General features: G+C 43.3%; 1 protein-coding gene across 2 annotated transcripts in view; it reads right to left on the bottom strand.

The window, feature by feature from the left end:
- The window catches only part of THSD4 (thrombospondin type 1 domain containing 4), a 1,111,101-nt gene that overhangs the window by 45,499 nt on the left and 1,048,864 nt on the right, over window positions 1-16,738 (bottom strand). For both annotated transcript variants that reach the window (XM_073618833.1, XM_073618835.1), the window contains one exon: window positions 11,303-11,507. In XM_073618833.1, the coding sequence (XP_073474934.1) occupies window positions 11,303-11,507 (205 nt within the window). The remainder of the gene's footprint in view (window positions 1-11,302; window positions 11,508-16,738) is intronic.

Genomic DNA, 16,738 nt, shown 5'->3' on the forward strand with positions numbered 1-16,738 from the left:
TTCCTTTTTTAGACTTTTTTTCCCTTTATTTTCAGCTGGTAATCTGGCCAGTAAGTCTGTTGTTTGTCAACAGAACAAGCTGTTCAGCAAAAGTGGCAGTTACGGGTTGAGAGAAACAATTTACCATTGACAGGGGTGCTTACAATGATCAGCTTTTATGTAAAACCTTCATTCCAAAAAGAAAAAAACTGTTACTGATACTACTTAAAGTGGTTGTAAACTTAAATGTCCCAAATTCATTTATCTTCCATGTTTAGTAGTGCAGTGTATTTTTTTTCTATTCCTAAATACCTTTCTGCTTTGCGGTCATGTGTCCTTTCTCTGCTGTTCATCCTGATCTAAGGGAGCCGAGTGGGAGGGGCCGAGATTCCCTGCTGACATATGTAATCAATGAAGGCGGGAGGGGAGGAGAGAAGAGGGGAGGGAAAAGGGAAGGGGAGAGGAGAGGGGAAGGGGGAGGAGAGGGAAGGAGGGGAGTGGAATGGAGGGGAGGGGAGTGGAATGGAGGGGAGGGAAGAGGAGAGGAGAGGAGAGGAGAGGAGAGGAGAGGTGAGGTGAGGTGAGGTGAGGTGAGGAGAGGTGAGGAGAGGTGAGGAGAGGGGAGAGGAGTTGTGGGGAGGGGATTGTGTTCTCACTGAACACTACGGAACTGAAAAAGAGAGAGAGGAAGGGGGAGGAGGGGGAGAGAGGGAAATGCAGAGACACACAGGGGAAAGCTGTTATGACAGAGGCACATAAGCTGACAGCAGCCATGATAAACATGGCCAGCACACAGAGATGAAATCAGGACCAGGCAGGATCAACCAGATACTGTAGAAGATACAACGGAACAACTGACAGGGCAAAAGCACTATGCTATAGCGCCTGCTTTAAAAGGACAGGCTCAGGATTTTTTTTGGGGGGTTACAACCACTTTAAAGAGTGTTACCTGGAGTTTGGCTTAAATGTGTCTAAATTTGCTAGTACATTTGAGTGCAGGCACCCTACGACAGGAAGTACATTACTGGCCAGATAACCAAGAAAACAAATGCAGCCACGACATTTAAGAAGTAGTAAGCAGCAATATATTACATTTTTGGGTTTAACACTGCTTTAAAGTGCTACTGACTACCAATGATGTTCGATTCTTTTTTTTTTTTTTTTTTTTTTTAAGGGTAAGGGGTTTAAATGCTAAATGCTGACCACCAATTATTGTTGGATTTATTTATTTATTTTTGAGAAGGGGTTAAGTGTTTTTTTTTTTTAAGTTAGGTAGTTTTAAAGTGCCACTGACCACCAATGATTGTGGGATCATTTTTTAAAGGTAAAAAATGAAAGGTAAATGTAAGCTAACCCAATTTTTTGGTCTTTTTCTATTATTCCGTTAAAAGAAAAAAAAAAAACAGTGATTATTAAATACCACCAAATAATAGCTCTATCTGTCTAAAAAATTATATAACTTTTTTTGGGGTACAGGGTTGTATGACCAATTAACTGGAGTCACACCATAACAACCACAATAACTTAAAGATGGACTGGTAAGGCGCATGCGCGAGAGCTCCAACATGGCTGCTTGAGCCAGGAGCTCCGCTCCACCCCGGGCCAACGACCTGCACCACAGCCGCCTCAGCCTACTGCGCGGCTACCCACCACCCCATCCGAGCAGGGGAACCCCGGAGGAACCCGCGGGGAAGTCCGGTCCATCGGTTAGACGCGATCTCGGCCCGCAATTTGACACAGCGGGCGCAGACGGGAGCACCAAGATGGCCGCCAGCACAGACGGGCTGATGCAACATGCAGGCCACCACTCAAAGATCCAGGAGCACAGGCCAGTATTAACTCCTCTGACCCTGACCTATGCCCAGGCAGCACAAGGACCCTCCCCAACATCACAAATACCCCATCAAGGCCCCATGAAGCACCAGACCACAGTAAAAGCCTCCACAGAGCACTTGAGCCATACACAACAGGAACTATCCCCCCAGGCCTTTCCTGTACAGGCCCAACTCCCGGCTCTAGTTATCCAGCCTTCAGGCTTCTCAGTCACTGACTTCACAGCGATGCAGGAAGACATGTTTGCTAAATTTTCCTCTTTATTAGAGAAAGATCTGGCCAGCACAGCAAAACAGATTACCAACACTATTAAGGCAGACCTGTCCAATTTAGGCTCCAGAATTGAAGCCATTGAGGATAAAGTAGAAAGCACAGTCTCCAGAACCAACCAAAATGCAGCACACCTCCAGACCATTCAAGAACAATTGGATGTGGCCCTCTCCAGGATCGATGAGCTTGAAAATAGGTCCAGGAGGTATAACTTTAGAATCAGAGGCCTTCCTGAATCTTTCACAGACATCCCCTCCACGGTACAGGACATTATATCTGACCTTATTCCTAATATACCGCCCCAGCGTCTCGAACTGGATAAGGCACACAGGTCTCTCGGACCCCCCAGACAAGACGGATCTCCAAGGGACATAATTGTCAAACCGCCATTTTTTGCGGTAAAGGAGGAGGTCATGCGTCAAACACGTCAAAACCCTAAGCTGCAACACCAGGGTCATCAGATCCAGATTTTTGCTGACCTAGCTTCCTCAACCATTCAAAGACGCAGGACGCTGAAACCCCTTCTTACGGTCCTCTCTCAACGGGATATCAAATACCACTGGACCTTCCCTTCTGCTGCAGTTTTCTATTCAGGGCAAGACCCATTCCTTCGCCAGTCTCCCAGAAGGTGAAAGACTGTTTCTCTCCCTCAAGTTAATTTCCCAGGAGGCCCCAATGGACTTTTCTACATCTTCCTCAGGTTTGACTAAGCGTCCTCCTCCAGGCAGCCCCATATCTCCACTTTGGCTTAAGGGCCCTTCTAAGAAGAGCAAAGATGGGAGACCACCATAAGGGTCGGCCCGTACCTTATTCTCCTTTTGTCCCATCAGGGACGTTTTTTGGGGCAGTTGTCCTCTCAGTTGACGGAGCAGGAGCTCCAAACCCCCTCCCGTTTTAAGGATTGGAAGACCCCACAACAAGGGTCACATTATGCTACATAGTTTTTCACCTAATTTCCCACCGCTTTAAACCTTCTTCGACTGCGGAGGACTGAAACCAACTTTTATCAGCATATCTTCATTCCACACCTTCCTGGAGCCAACCGGCTAATCTTGTAGCCATCCCGGTGAAGATGACTTTCTCAGGAAACAAGCCCCTCTTGGAAGACCAGGGTTTCTCTCACATAGAGGAACGGTTCTCGGACTAGATTTCCTGTGCCATTGGTTTTAGGTCCTTCCCCAGTTTAGTCAGGGGTCACCATCTCTCTGAGCCCCCCATATACCACTTCCGCTTTCTTGGTTAAGATCCACTTTTTAGGGTCATTTTGTCTCCCCCGGATTCCCCGGGCTCCCCAGGAATTCCCTCTCCCCTAGAAAGATAGGGGGCGGGGGGGTTTAGGAGGGAGGGGGGAGCGGTTTACCAGTTTCAGTTTTTATGTTTGCATATTTTTCCAGGCGTTTAGAGCCGGAAGAAAGGGGCTGACTTTGATGTATTTCTGTTTTCCTCATCAGAGTGTAAATTTTTAGGATTATATTTGACATAACAAGGGTCCGGGGTGGACCCCTTGTGCCTCCACCCGATTCCAAAGAACCAATAGTGTCCTTTGGTTTTGGAACTTCAGACGACCTTTCAGGCGGTCTGAAGTTGTTTAGTGGGGCTATAGCGGATTTGATTCTGCGTAACCCCAAGGGTCCTTTCAAGGAACCCATGTTTGTATTTGTGTTTTTGTTTGTCTGTATGTTCTTTTTCTCTTTCTTCCACAACTTATTCTTTTTCTTTTTTCTAGCCTTTCTGCGGGGGGGTTCCCCACTCACCCCAGAGATGGACACAGGAGATTTCCACTTCATTTGGCTCAAATCCAGAAGTAGAAGACTTCCATGGGTAAGTGACTGCTTGATCGTTGGCATCTCTCCCCTCTGCTCTTATGACTGACGCGAATGTGACGGGTAATGACCTCAAGGTAGCTTCACATAATGTGCAGGGCCTAAATTCTCCCAGGAAAAGGAGACTAGCTCTTGACCACTATAAATCCCTAAGAATTGATGTAGAGCTTCTGCAGGAGATGCACTTCCCAATCCAGTACACTCCCAAGTTCCTCCACGCACACTACCCTACCTTTTATTTAGCGAATGCCCCTAATAAGATGAAGGGGGTGGCAATTCTCTTCTCCAAAAATAGCAAATTCTCACATTTATCTGACTATAGGGATCCAGATGGCAGGTTCATTCTGGTGAAGGGTACCCTGGAAGGAGTTTTATACTCTATTATTTCTTACTATGCCCCGAACAAAGGTCAAGCGTCTTTCTTCCAGGATCTCTTCACAACATTAGAACCGCTCTTGGAAGGCAAAGTCATCCTGGGAGGTGATTCAAATGTGGCGTTTGATCAGGGTCTAGACAAAGATAAGCCCCCCAAAGAACAGCTCACACGCCCCATGAAATTCAGCACCAGGATCGCCAAAATAGTCCACTCTCAGGGATTAGTAGACATCTGGAGAGAACTGAACCCCAATAGTAGGGATTACACGCACTTTTCCTTCCCCCACCAATCATATGCTAGAATTGATCACATACTCATTCAGACAGCCCTCATTCCCCTGTCAAAAAAGGCAGCAATTCTGGACACTGCATGGTCTGACCATTCTTTGGTTCTCCTTACCCTGAGAAATGTTCTCTCTGGGAGAGGAGGTTTCTTTTGGCGATTAAATGAGTCCCTTCTTGCTGACCCTAGCCACGTCAAGGAAATAGCAAAATCCATCAAAGAATATTTTCTCTTAAACGACGTTGATAACATTTCCCCAGAGACCCTTTGGGCAGCCCATAAGGCAACCGTTCGAGGCGTTCTAATCAGGCTAGCGACCCAATTTAAGAAGGAGTGCTTGATCGATATCCAAAGACTCGAAAAATCCTTTCTTCACCTAAAAGCTGAACACAAAAAACACCCGTCTAGGACCCTTTTAGGTAATCTTGACGCAACCAGACTCAAGCTGAATCTAGCTTTAATGGCTAAAGCAGAGAAAAACTTTAGATGGAGTGGAGTCAAATTTTACTGCCACAAAGACAGATTCAGCTCGATGTTGGCCTCTAAACTCACACCTAAATTTCGCACTCTTTCCTTCCCTAAACTGAGGATAGCGGGACAACCTCCAACAGCTAATCCGAACAGAATAATGTCTGCCTTCCACGATTTTTATGCTAAACTCTACAATGCACCACAATCTGAGAAGGGCCCCTTAACCAATGCATTTCTGCAGAACTTACATCTTCCCTCCCTCTCCAAAGAATACAAAGACTTAATGGAAGGAGCCATTACAGAGGTAGAGATCAGGGAGGTTATTAAAGGTCTTAAATCCGGCTCAGCCCCAGGGCCAGATGGTCTCTCGGTCCCCTACTACAAAGAATTTAGCGAAATTTTAGCCCCGTACATGGCTAAGTTTTTCAATTTCAAAAAGTCAGCATCCCCCCTGGACCCCCAACTGAACACTGGATTTATATCGGTGATCCCCAAACCCAACATAAACCATGAGGAAGTTGAGAATTACAGGCCCATATCTTTAATTAATAATGGCCTCAAAATTCTGACAAAAATTCTAGCCAACCGTCTCTCTTCATTCATCAAGCTTTATGTGCACAAGGATCAGGTCGGTTTTATCCCGGGTAGGCAAGGGCCCCTGACCCCTGACCATAACAAGAGGCACTAGGCAGGGATGTCCTCTCTCCCCCCTGATTTTTGCTATTGCGATTGAAACTTTAGCAATAGCAATAAGATCTAATCCCAACATTCAAGGGGTTTCATGCGGGGACCAGGTCCACAAATGCAGGTTGTTTGCGGACGATATGCTCCTCTTCATCACGTCCCCAACCACCTCCCTCCCAAACCTGTGCAGACTCCTGAAAGAGTTCTCCAGGATTTCAGGGCTAAAGGTCAACTATGCCAAATCTTCAGCCTTAAACATCTCCCTTAAACCAGATATGATGACATCCCTGCAGAGTGCCTTTGAATTCAGATGGAGTGACTCCTACATCGATTATTTAGGGATCAAGCTCACAGCAAAAACAGAACTTCTGTATTCGGCCAACTTCCCTCACACATACCGTAAACTTGAGGCAGACTTAGGCAACTGGGCTAAAGGGGGTATATCCTGGATAGGGAGAATTCATGCAGTCAAGATGACTTTGCTTCCGAGACTTCTCTACCTCTTCAGAGCCCTTCCAATAAACATCATGAAAGAGCACCTGATGTCTTTTCAAAGAAAGATAATTAAATTCATCTGGGGAGGGAAGGGGCACAGATTCCAGCAAAACACTTTATTCTTATCCAGACAACAAGGGGGATTGGGTCTTCCGCAGCTCTTTTGGTATTACCAAGCGGCCAGGCTAGCCCAGATCTCGACAGTATATGCGAAGGCTGAGAAACCAGATTGGATTCAAATAGAGAGACAGGCAGTTCCCTCTTACACTATAGACTTCCTCTTATGGGTCCCCCCCAGAAAACGCCCCCCAATTCTTTCCCCTATTCTATCTCAATCCTTCAAACTATGGGATACATTAAGAAATTTACAGGCCATAACTTCCTACAGACACCCCCTAGCTCACATTTTCAACAATCCTGACTTCCCCCCGGGACTTGACATGAAAGCATTCCGCTGGTGGTTGGACAAGGGAATGTATCGGATTGGACACTACTTCACTTCGGTGGGGCCTATCACTCAGGCTTTTTGTGTGAGTCAGCTAGAGATGCCTTCCTCCGAAAGCTTTCGTTTTCATCAAATAAGACATTTCCTCACACATATGGGGGAGGTCAAATCATCATCCCACACATTCACCCCTTATGAAATATGGTGCGGTCGGTCTACAGAGCAGAGGGGTGGAATCTCCATCATCTACCAGTCACTTTCTAATCAAACCGCTAAGACCCCATACATGCTTGCATGGGAGTCAGATTTGTCCATAAAGTGGGACCTAGATAAATGGAGGCTCGCCTTTGAAAGGGCATATAAGGGCATTATGAACATCTCTTTGATAGAGTCCAGTGTCAAGGTCATTACAAGGTGGTATCTACCCCCGGAGAGATTAGCCAAAATGTTCCCCTCAGCAGACCCAAGGTGTTATAGGGGTTGCCTACTCAGGGGCTCCTTGGCCCATATTTTTTGGGAATGTCCAAGGCTGAGGCCTTTCTGGAACAGGATTTTTCACCTGATCAGGAAAATCACTGAGGTCCAGATCCCGAGGACCCCCGCCTTGGCGCTCCTTAATGATAATTTGCCTAAAACTCCAAAACTTGCCCGTAAATTAATACATTTCATTTTTCACGGAGCTAGGCTCACCATTGCCAAGGCCTGGAAACAACCCAAGGTGTCCTTCAAGGCGGCTATCCGCAAAATTTCCTGGATCATGGCCCAAGAAAAGCTCGCCAGTACCCTTAACACCACCAAAGAGCAATTCGAAGCTATCTGGGAACCTTGGGCAAGGTACATGGGTATCTCCTTGATTCCAGGTGTGCAACCATAATACTCCAGGCTGTCTCTGGGTTGGTGGGGACTCCTCCCGTGGATTGGCTTCCGACTACTCTTCCCTTTCTTCCTTCCCTCCCCCCCCCCTCCTTCCAACTTTACTCTTTCTCTTATTTGTTATTTTATTCTTTCACAAGATGTTGAGTGTTCTTTTGATTCAAAGGCAGTTGGGTACCCAGAGGGGTAATTTTCCCAGGGTAAGAATATGACGTAGGTATTTGGTCCTTTGATGGATTCCAGATAATTATAGCATTAACTACTGGGGAATAAGGGGGGTATGAAGAGTTTCGGACGGTCACAGTGTGTTCCCTATTGGGGTGCCGACAGACTCTCTTCTTTCCCCTTCACCCAGGCTTATCAAGATTTGGGGTTATCCCCTTTTAGTGATAGGGTCCAGTCTTACAATGGTAATCCTGTATGGTCACAGACCTGAGTTATATACAATACAAGGGGCCCGACATGGTTTGATCTATCTATACTAACTTTACTGATCGTGATTTGTACACCTTTTCTTGTTAAAAATCAATAAAATATTTTGAAAGAGAAAAGATGGACTGGTAATGAAGTGTTATATACAGGCTTGCACCCAAGTGGTTAAGTATAAAACCACATGGACAAGAAGGGCAAAAGAAAGTAGAAACATAACCACACAATAGGAAGAAAATGTAAAGGAAAAATTAGCTTTCAATGCTTGCCAATGATTTCATACTAGGTTATTTTTTCTTTTGTGCACAGCAAGAGAAAACAGTTATTGTAAGTCACAAGCAGCTAGGGACATAGTCATAGCCATGTCCTGTACAGAATACAAAATTGTAACTCTTCCAAATTGAGCAAATATCTAAAGCGTTCTGACATTTGGGAAGCACAATATATTGCACTAATTAAAAGATTGACCATTTACAGTAAACACATTGGGGTTGATTTACTAAAGGCAAATCCACTTTGCACTACAAGTGCACTTGGAAGTGCAGTCACTTTAGATCTGAGGGGAAGCTCTGAAATGGGGGGAAGCTCTGCTGATTTTATCATCCAATCATGTACAAGCAAAAACGCTGTTTTTTAAATTTTCCTTGCATGTCCCCCTCAGATCTACAGCGACTGCACTTCCAAGTGCACTTGTAGTGCAACAGGGGATTTGCCTTCGGTAAATCAACCCCAAAGTCTTGAATGTCTGCTACAGGTTGAAAGCAAAACTTTACCAAGAAAAAAAATGAGTGGCACAAGAAAAATAACATGATTTTTTTTTTTTTTTTAAGTCCAGCTCCAGAAAGGACAATAGTAGCAGAAATTGTGGTGTCAGTGAAAGTGCGAACAATACTGAAATCCTTTGCCAAATCACCAATGCATAGAAGTCTTCAGTTTTACCCTGGTACCCATGTCAGGGAAAGTATAGGATTAGACAAAAAACAGAAAAGAGAGGGCGCACCGGCCTTGTGCATTATCTTTAAAAAAGTTTATTAAAAGAAGGAAACGTAAAAATACTACCCAAAAGGGTAGATAAAAATCTTGCATAATGGTCTATTGATGGTGATAATGGATACACCGATAGCAGTCTCCAGACCTACGGACAAGACGTGCAGCTGCTGGCTGACGCGTTTCGAAGGTAGCACCTTCTTCTTCAGAGCCTAGCAGTGTCCATCTCTTACAGCTACTTAAATAGTGTGCTCATCTAAGGAGCACAGACCAGGCTGACCCAAGAGCCACTCCCATGTGAATGGGCAGTCAAGAGGCGGGCCCTGGCGTAACACCATAGAAACCATATGTATACATATATGTAGGCACACCAAAGTGTGTGGGGAACACAAGTGCACAAGTGTGGCAAGTGTCACAAAGAGGATGGGAAAGGGGAAAATCCTAGTGGCCAGGATAACTCAAGGTTCGTTTTAAAAAAAACAAAAAAAACAAACATGTCATACTTACCTCCTCTGTGCAGTTAGTTTTGCACAGAGGGGCCCCGATCCTTCTCTTCTGGGGTCCCTCAGTGGCGCCCCTGGCTCCTCCTCTTCTCGAGTGCTCGTTGGAGAGCCGCTCTCCCTTGGGGCACCCGTGCAGTCGCGTTTCCATGTCCTGCTGCTGCGTCTATTGACACAGACAGCAGGACTCAGCCCCGCCCCCCCAGGTTCCGCATCATTGGATTTGATTGACAGCAGTGAGAGCCACATTGGCTGCACTGCTATCAATCTATCCAATCAGGATTGGGGCTGGTGTGCTCATCCCCATCGCTGGAAAGACCAGGTTCAGGTAAGTACAGGGGGGCAGCTGCATCACAGGAGGTTTTTCACCTTAATGCATAGAATGCATTAAAGTGAAAACCCTTGTGGCTTTACAACCCAGATTTGGTAGATGTGTGTTTTTAAACAAGGGCTGTGTCTATCCAGTAAATTTAGGCCTAGCATAGCCGCATTAGTTCCCACTGGCGGTATAGTTCCTGCAGTTTGGTGGATCCAATCTCATTGCTGCTTTCTGCTGCATTTCAGGTGGCATTGTTACTGTTTATGCTGATCTCGATATAAGATGGCATCTTGTTCCTAATCTTAACTGAAATTCCCATATGCTAGTTAATGTTATTGCCATTGTCAATCTACTTCAAGCTTTCTTTGTTATATCAATTGCATTGGCTGATAATACATCAAGACAACTTTTACTATTTGGTTTGGTGATATAGCACTACCACTGGGTACTAAGTATTACTCTCAGTGGGTTTTTGTAGTGTTGTATGTTTGTACATTCAACCAGGTGTGTCAGAGGGGTTGAAGTTCTTGAGAAGGTCAAGGCAAAGATTGAGAGAACCTGTCCGATTCAGCCACCCCTATGAGAGTAGCACTACATGTATCTGTGGCCTGTTCCACATATTGATAATATGAACTTCATGTTATTGCAACATAACATATGTATACTAAAGAGAACACAAATCCATGTAACTAGCCTCTTTTACGTTGCTGTTATTGAGACTCAAGACATCAGCTGGCCGTTACTGGCCATTTTTCTTGTTCTTTGATGTATGCTTATGTGACCAGCTAATACTTTCATATATCATTTTATTTTACATTATAGCCCTCATAGACTTGTGTTTGTTACATAATGCCTACTGTCCTTAATTTAATAAATAAAAATACATGTAACTGCTTTCACCATAAGCATGCTATCATTTCACAATTCTAATGAGCAGAAGCGAGATTAAAAGAAGTGAGGTGGTATCTCAAGCATTACTAGGTGATGTGTTCAGTAATTTTCCAGATACTCTAAAAACTTAGTACATTAACTTTCTTTTCTCTTTCCCTGATTTTTTTTTATAATTTAGTTTAATATTAGCACAAAATAACTATAGCACAATAATAACTCAAAACAATACCAAACTTAAAAGGAAGCCTGTACTTAGAAAATATGGAGGCTGCTATATCAAACCTGACTTTCTGAAAATAATAGTTTTCTTGCTGTCATGCTGATCCTATGTCTTCAGTACTTTCTAAGTCTGTGACTTGGAACAATCAAAATGATCAGGGGCTGCAACTTCTTTGTGACTTTCCTCATTTGCATGTCTCAAAGAATTGTAGCCAGAAGCAGCCAGGCAAATAACAATTTCAGTAGGAGGTTATCAATGACACTGTCTCAACTTCTCTCAGTAAAGGTTTCTAATTAATCTGAAGGTGTAGTAATAGAATTTTCATAAATTGAATAAGTATTAACTTGCATCAACCTGGTGCCAACCGTTATACATAGGAAATGATGCAATTTAAAATAGTTGCTCCCCTTACATCTGCCACTTACTGGTGTCCAGTCTGTCCTGATTTGCCATTCACTGCAGATCTTCAGCTGACAAGTGCTGGTTGTCTCTGGTTTTTCCAGGTTCTGGCAGCGATGTGGTTGCACAGTATGAGTACGATTAGCATAGATATGTCTGCACAAGATCTGGCGGTGTTGCATTCCTAGGCCGCAAGTCTTACTGCATTCAGACCACTCACCTATGTCCCAGCTGGTAACCAGAAAAGCAGATTTAAAGCGAATGTTAATGCAAGAACAACTATCAATCATACACAATAACTAGAACAATTATAACATATTCATTCATTCGTATATAATAACAATTCCTAGCACTGACCCACAATGAAAAATAAATATAAATAGCAGCAGCACTTTCAAACCAATATGTAACAAATTGTGCACGCTAAACCAACCCTCCTTGATAGTATCACATAAGGAAACTTTACATGTAATCATATATACAATACTATCCAGATATTGTGCAGTGACACAAACTCCTCCCATTTTGTGTAACAAACGCGAATTAGGTACATGTTTAGAAACCATAAACATCACAAATCAGTCTGTGATCAGTGGTGCAGTCCTTCTTCCCAATATGGATTATGTTTCTCAAAAGAGTGTGAACCTCCATCAGCTGAGATCCTATGGACAGGTGCTCACCTTCCCATATGGACCCTGCTGCTTGCAAAGGTCATTTGCATCATGCTCCACCTTTATCAGTTGGGATCAGCTATAATACCGGTTCACAAACTCTTCACTTTCCTCAGCTCATCTCCAAAGCAGTTAATCCGACCATATAATAGGACACATAAAATAAAAAATAGCGCTCACGTGTAAAATAAATGCATAGCTACCAACTGTCCCTGATTTTGAGGGACTGTCCCTGATTTGGAACAAAGTCCCTCTGTCCCTCTTTCCAGTCTGATCTATATAGTTGTATATAAAATGCACTTTTTTTTTTGTTTCAATGTTTTTATTAACATTTTCAAGTTAACAAATTAACAATCCGTGCAAAGAAAATCAAAACAGTCCAAAAGGTCTTACAGAAGACATATATCAGTATAACAAATATAGGTTGCAAACTGAAAAGAAGTACTTTTCAATATGTAAATGACTTAACACTTAAATCTAATCAAAAGATATATTACTGTTGAGTGCGCATAAATGGTTTAATAGTTGACATAGCTAAAGGGATTCGTGATGTTTTATTTGAGGCGACCGATACGGGAAATGGGAGAAGAACCTCAGTGTCACCCTTGGAACCAAACACCCCTATTGGGAGCTTACTGTGAATGGGTGGGGGCACTGGGATGGATAAAATGCACTTTTTATCTTTCAAAAAGTGTTTCCCGTTGCTAAATCTTATATCCAATTTGTAAATTGCTGCATTTGTACATTTAAAAAGGCAGTACAAAGGAATAGTAGTGGTAAAAAAAAAAAAAAAAAAGCTCTTGTGGGTTAAACTAATCATTTTTTTTTTTATAATTCTCCTTTAAGGGGGCGTGGCAAGGGGAGTACTCTATGCCTACATACCGATACTTTTGCTAATAGGTGTCCCTTGTTCTCATCTCAAAAAGTTGTGAGACATGTAAGTGATTCTTTTATTTATAGTTAAAAACCCACTCTCATCTCTGACCTTGGACGATGTCAGGAAGGCCTACCTTTAGGGCACTACTTTTTGCTCACCGGCATCCCTAATTCTACTAACTCTACTCTCTGTACCTTTCTTTGCTAATCTGCTTCAACTATCTCCTAGCTTGATATTATGTGTTGTTATGCATGTGACTTGTAGACTACTTATGTTATACTTTATTGGTCTCATGCCCCTTTAAGGGCATTATGTTGTCTATGTGAAAAACTCAATAAAACCTTGGTTACAAAAAAACCCACTCTTATATTGCACATATAACAAGAGGCTACTATCGCTCATCCACAAGCGGGATATCTCCCACTGCTCACCACCTGCTACAAGATCCTACAAGATGGTACACTTGATGATCCATCTCCATTGTACTGCAAACCAGATGCCTCGTGGAGTTCCACCCTACACATTAAATTGCCAATTACTTCATCAAGGGGATTGGAGAGCTGCAAAGTAACTTCTTAAATAAATAATGTATGGCCCACCTCCCTGCTCAAAGCTGTCAGCAAGAAACATTGCTACCATGACAACATGTAAACACTGGCCACAATATATTTCGGGGGCCATGACAGTTGCTTTGACAATATACTGAACCTTAATTTAGGCAGCCCGCCTCCCGGCTCAGAGCTGTCAGTTTATCGGGTACAGTGCTGCATAGAAAACAATCAGCTTCCATTTTTTCTTTTTTTTTTATCAAAGCTTAATTGAACAAGTTAGAAGCTGATTGGCTACCATGCACATTTGCACCAGATTTTTCACTCTCCAGTTTTAGTAATACAACCCCATTGCTACCGTAACAACATTTCAACATTGGCTGAGATGTATTCAGGAGTCGTGGCAGCTGTTTTGACAATACATTAAGCCTTGGCAAACTGATTAATTCCAGGATCATGTACTGCTAAACACTCATAATCATCAAATTAATCACGGGCCGTGCATTGTTTATTTAGAAAGTTACTCTGTAGTGCCCCCGATCCCCTTGATGAAGTAACTGCTGATGTAATGCATGGGGCGGAGCATACAAGGCACAAGACTATTTATAAAATGCTTGGTGAAAAAAAAGTTATAGAAATGTTTAGTTAAAATGGTGTTCCACTTTAGTTATTCAAATAGAATTTGGGATTTTGTGGCGCTTGATCTCTCTCAGCAGCAACCCCCATGTGCTGTTCAGCCCTTTCTACAATACTTATTCTATCAATACAAACAGAAAAAAGATTATAGTAGCAATGACTTTATATCTAACTTGCTAATAAGTTACAAACAACTGAGATAGAAAAAAAAAAGAGATTGCGTGCAAGCCAAAATACATTTTTATTTTCCTTTGCATGATTGGGCATTCTTTACAAAGTGAATTTTCACCACATTTACTAAGCTAAGTGACCATTCTTTTGCAAGATGAAAATTCCCTTGTACAGCATATTTGCCTTTAGTAAATCAACTCACTTACTCAACAGATCAAGCAGCTGGACCTGCTGGTGTGTGGTCAAATTAACAAATTTTCCTGGTACACAATTTGACCTGCTAGGCATGATTTATGAAAACTGAAGCACAAGTAGAGTTGTTGCCTACAGCATCCAATCAGATTTTAAGTTACAATGTGAAGAGTTGCTATAGGCAGCAGTTCCAACTCTGGTCTAGTTTTCTTTATTCCAGTTTCAGTAACTCCACCTCACCGATGCAGCCTTTAAAAAAGCAAATGGGTCACAGGCTAGATGTTTTAAAAAAGGTTTTATATAGTAACATGTTTTATCTGTGTAAACTTTTGTAGCGGATAAAATTCTTATTAACTTGTAAAATTTATTCAGCCCTACAGCACTTGTCAAATACAGACACAGCAATTTATAAAGTAGAAGCGGATATCGGAAATGACAAAGAGTCTTATACAATCTTTCTCAGCCTGCATATCTCCCACTAAAATGTGTTCAGAAACAATGGACTGTGTACTCAGAATTATTAAATGTAAAACATTTAATTGCTTACATTGAAGTAGACAGGTGACATTTCCATCTATTGGATGTTAATATATAAAAATGTCTACACTGGCATTTGTTGACTGAGACTGTTTAATAAAAATGATTAACCTTTTGATTATTGACTTGAAATGGAGTGGGAGTTGGACATGCATGAGATTGATAAAATATAATCTGTCATTACTAATTTAGCTAAACTGGCTTTGTTATTGATTATTGAATGCTGAGATATAATCAATCTCAGCAGTCCAGCATTACAAGACAACATAATAAATTTAATTTTGACTCTTATTGTGTATTTTTTTTTCCAAACAATACAAAACTTTCAGAACTCTGCTTTGTAACATATACGTGTTATCTAGGAGAAACTAAAAAGAGAATACGTTAAACACCAAAGACCTATTTGTATTGTTATCTACAGCTCTGTGTCCCTGGATTCATCATCAAGATCTACCAGAAACTGTCTCTTTTGTTCTGAGATGCTACAAAAATACTATACAGGTAACATTTGTGGATTCATTTCTGGGATGTTTTCTTTTTAGCACAAAAGCGGTTTCCTACACTGATTCTGTGTTTACATATGACAGCGTGCCTCAAGTGACAATTCCTCCTAAGTTTAGAAGGAACAACTGCCAGGAGACTAGGCACAGAGCGGTAAGGCGGGGGGAGAGGGGGAGCTCTGTGTACTGGAGAAGAGGGGGACCTCTGTTCTAGGGGGGGAGTGAGCTTTGTACTGGGGGTGGAAGGAGGGGTGAGCTTTGTGTACAGGGGGGTTGAGAGGAACGGGTAAGCTTTGTGTACTGAGGTTGAGAGGGAGGGGGAGTTTTGTGTACTGGGAGGGCTAGAGGTAGCTCTGTACTGGGGAGGGGGGGGCTCTGTTTTGGGGCAATGGGGTGGGGGAGCACCATACTGGAGGGTAGGAGAAGGGGAAAGAACTGTGTACTGAGGGGTGAGAGAAGGGAGAAGCACTGTGTACTGAGGGGCGGGAGAAGGGAGAATCTCTGTACTAGGGCAGGGGGAATGGGGGGGCTATGTACTTGGGGGGATAATGGGGGTCATTGGCATACCTATGGGCGCAGCCCACACCAGGTACCACAGCTCTAAGGGTGCTACTGCCGATCAATTCTAATGTCACACACAATTGTCAGTTTGGCTGGTAAGTCACAGTGTCACTGGCACCTCACAGTGCACCATTGCTAAATCACTCCTCTCCTCCTGCTGTTCCATAAAAGTTTTTTTGAGCCATGATGCAGCTATTGTTGCTTAGCAACTTAGTAACAGTAGCTGCAGAATCGCGCAATAATGTTTTTCTATGGGCCAGGCAGGAGGATTGTAGTGATTGAGCACTGGTGTGCTGTGAGGTCACCCTCCTCCTGTATAAATACCACCCACACAACATCACACTGAAACTGAGGCTGCCCAGCCACAGCATAACTTTGAAGAGCCTGCTTGGAATTGTAAGCCCTATATTAGGAGGGAGGTGTATGTGGTGAAGGTCTCTGGACCAGGAGAGGAGGCTTGTGCTGAAGAAGGCCCTGGACTAGGAGAGTGAGATGAGCTAAAGATGGCCCTGGACTAGGAGAGGGGAATGTGAAGGTAATGTTGTGGACTAGGAGAGGGGGTGTGCAGAGGAGGCCTTGCACTAGGAGAGGGGGGGTGTGAAGAGGAGGCAGGGGACTAGGAGAGGGGAGTGTGCAAAAGAGGCCAAGGAATAGGAGAGGGGGTGTGGAACAGAGCTCCTTGACTGGAGAGGGGGTGCCTGGAGGCCCTAGGCTAGGACAGTGGGTGTCTGGAGCTCCTGGACTAAGAGAGGGGGAGTATGGAGGCCCA

Source organism: Aquarana catesbeiana, linkage group LG03 (genome assembly GCF_042186555.1).
Source record: "Aquarana catesbeiana isolate 2022-GZ linkage group LG03, ASM4218655v1, whole genome shotgun sequence".
Lineage (NCBI taxonomy): Eukaryota > Metazoa > Chordata > Amphibia > Anura > Ranidae > Aquarana > Aquarana catesbeiana.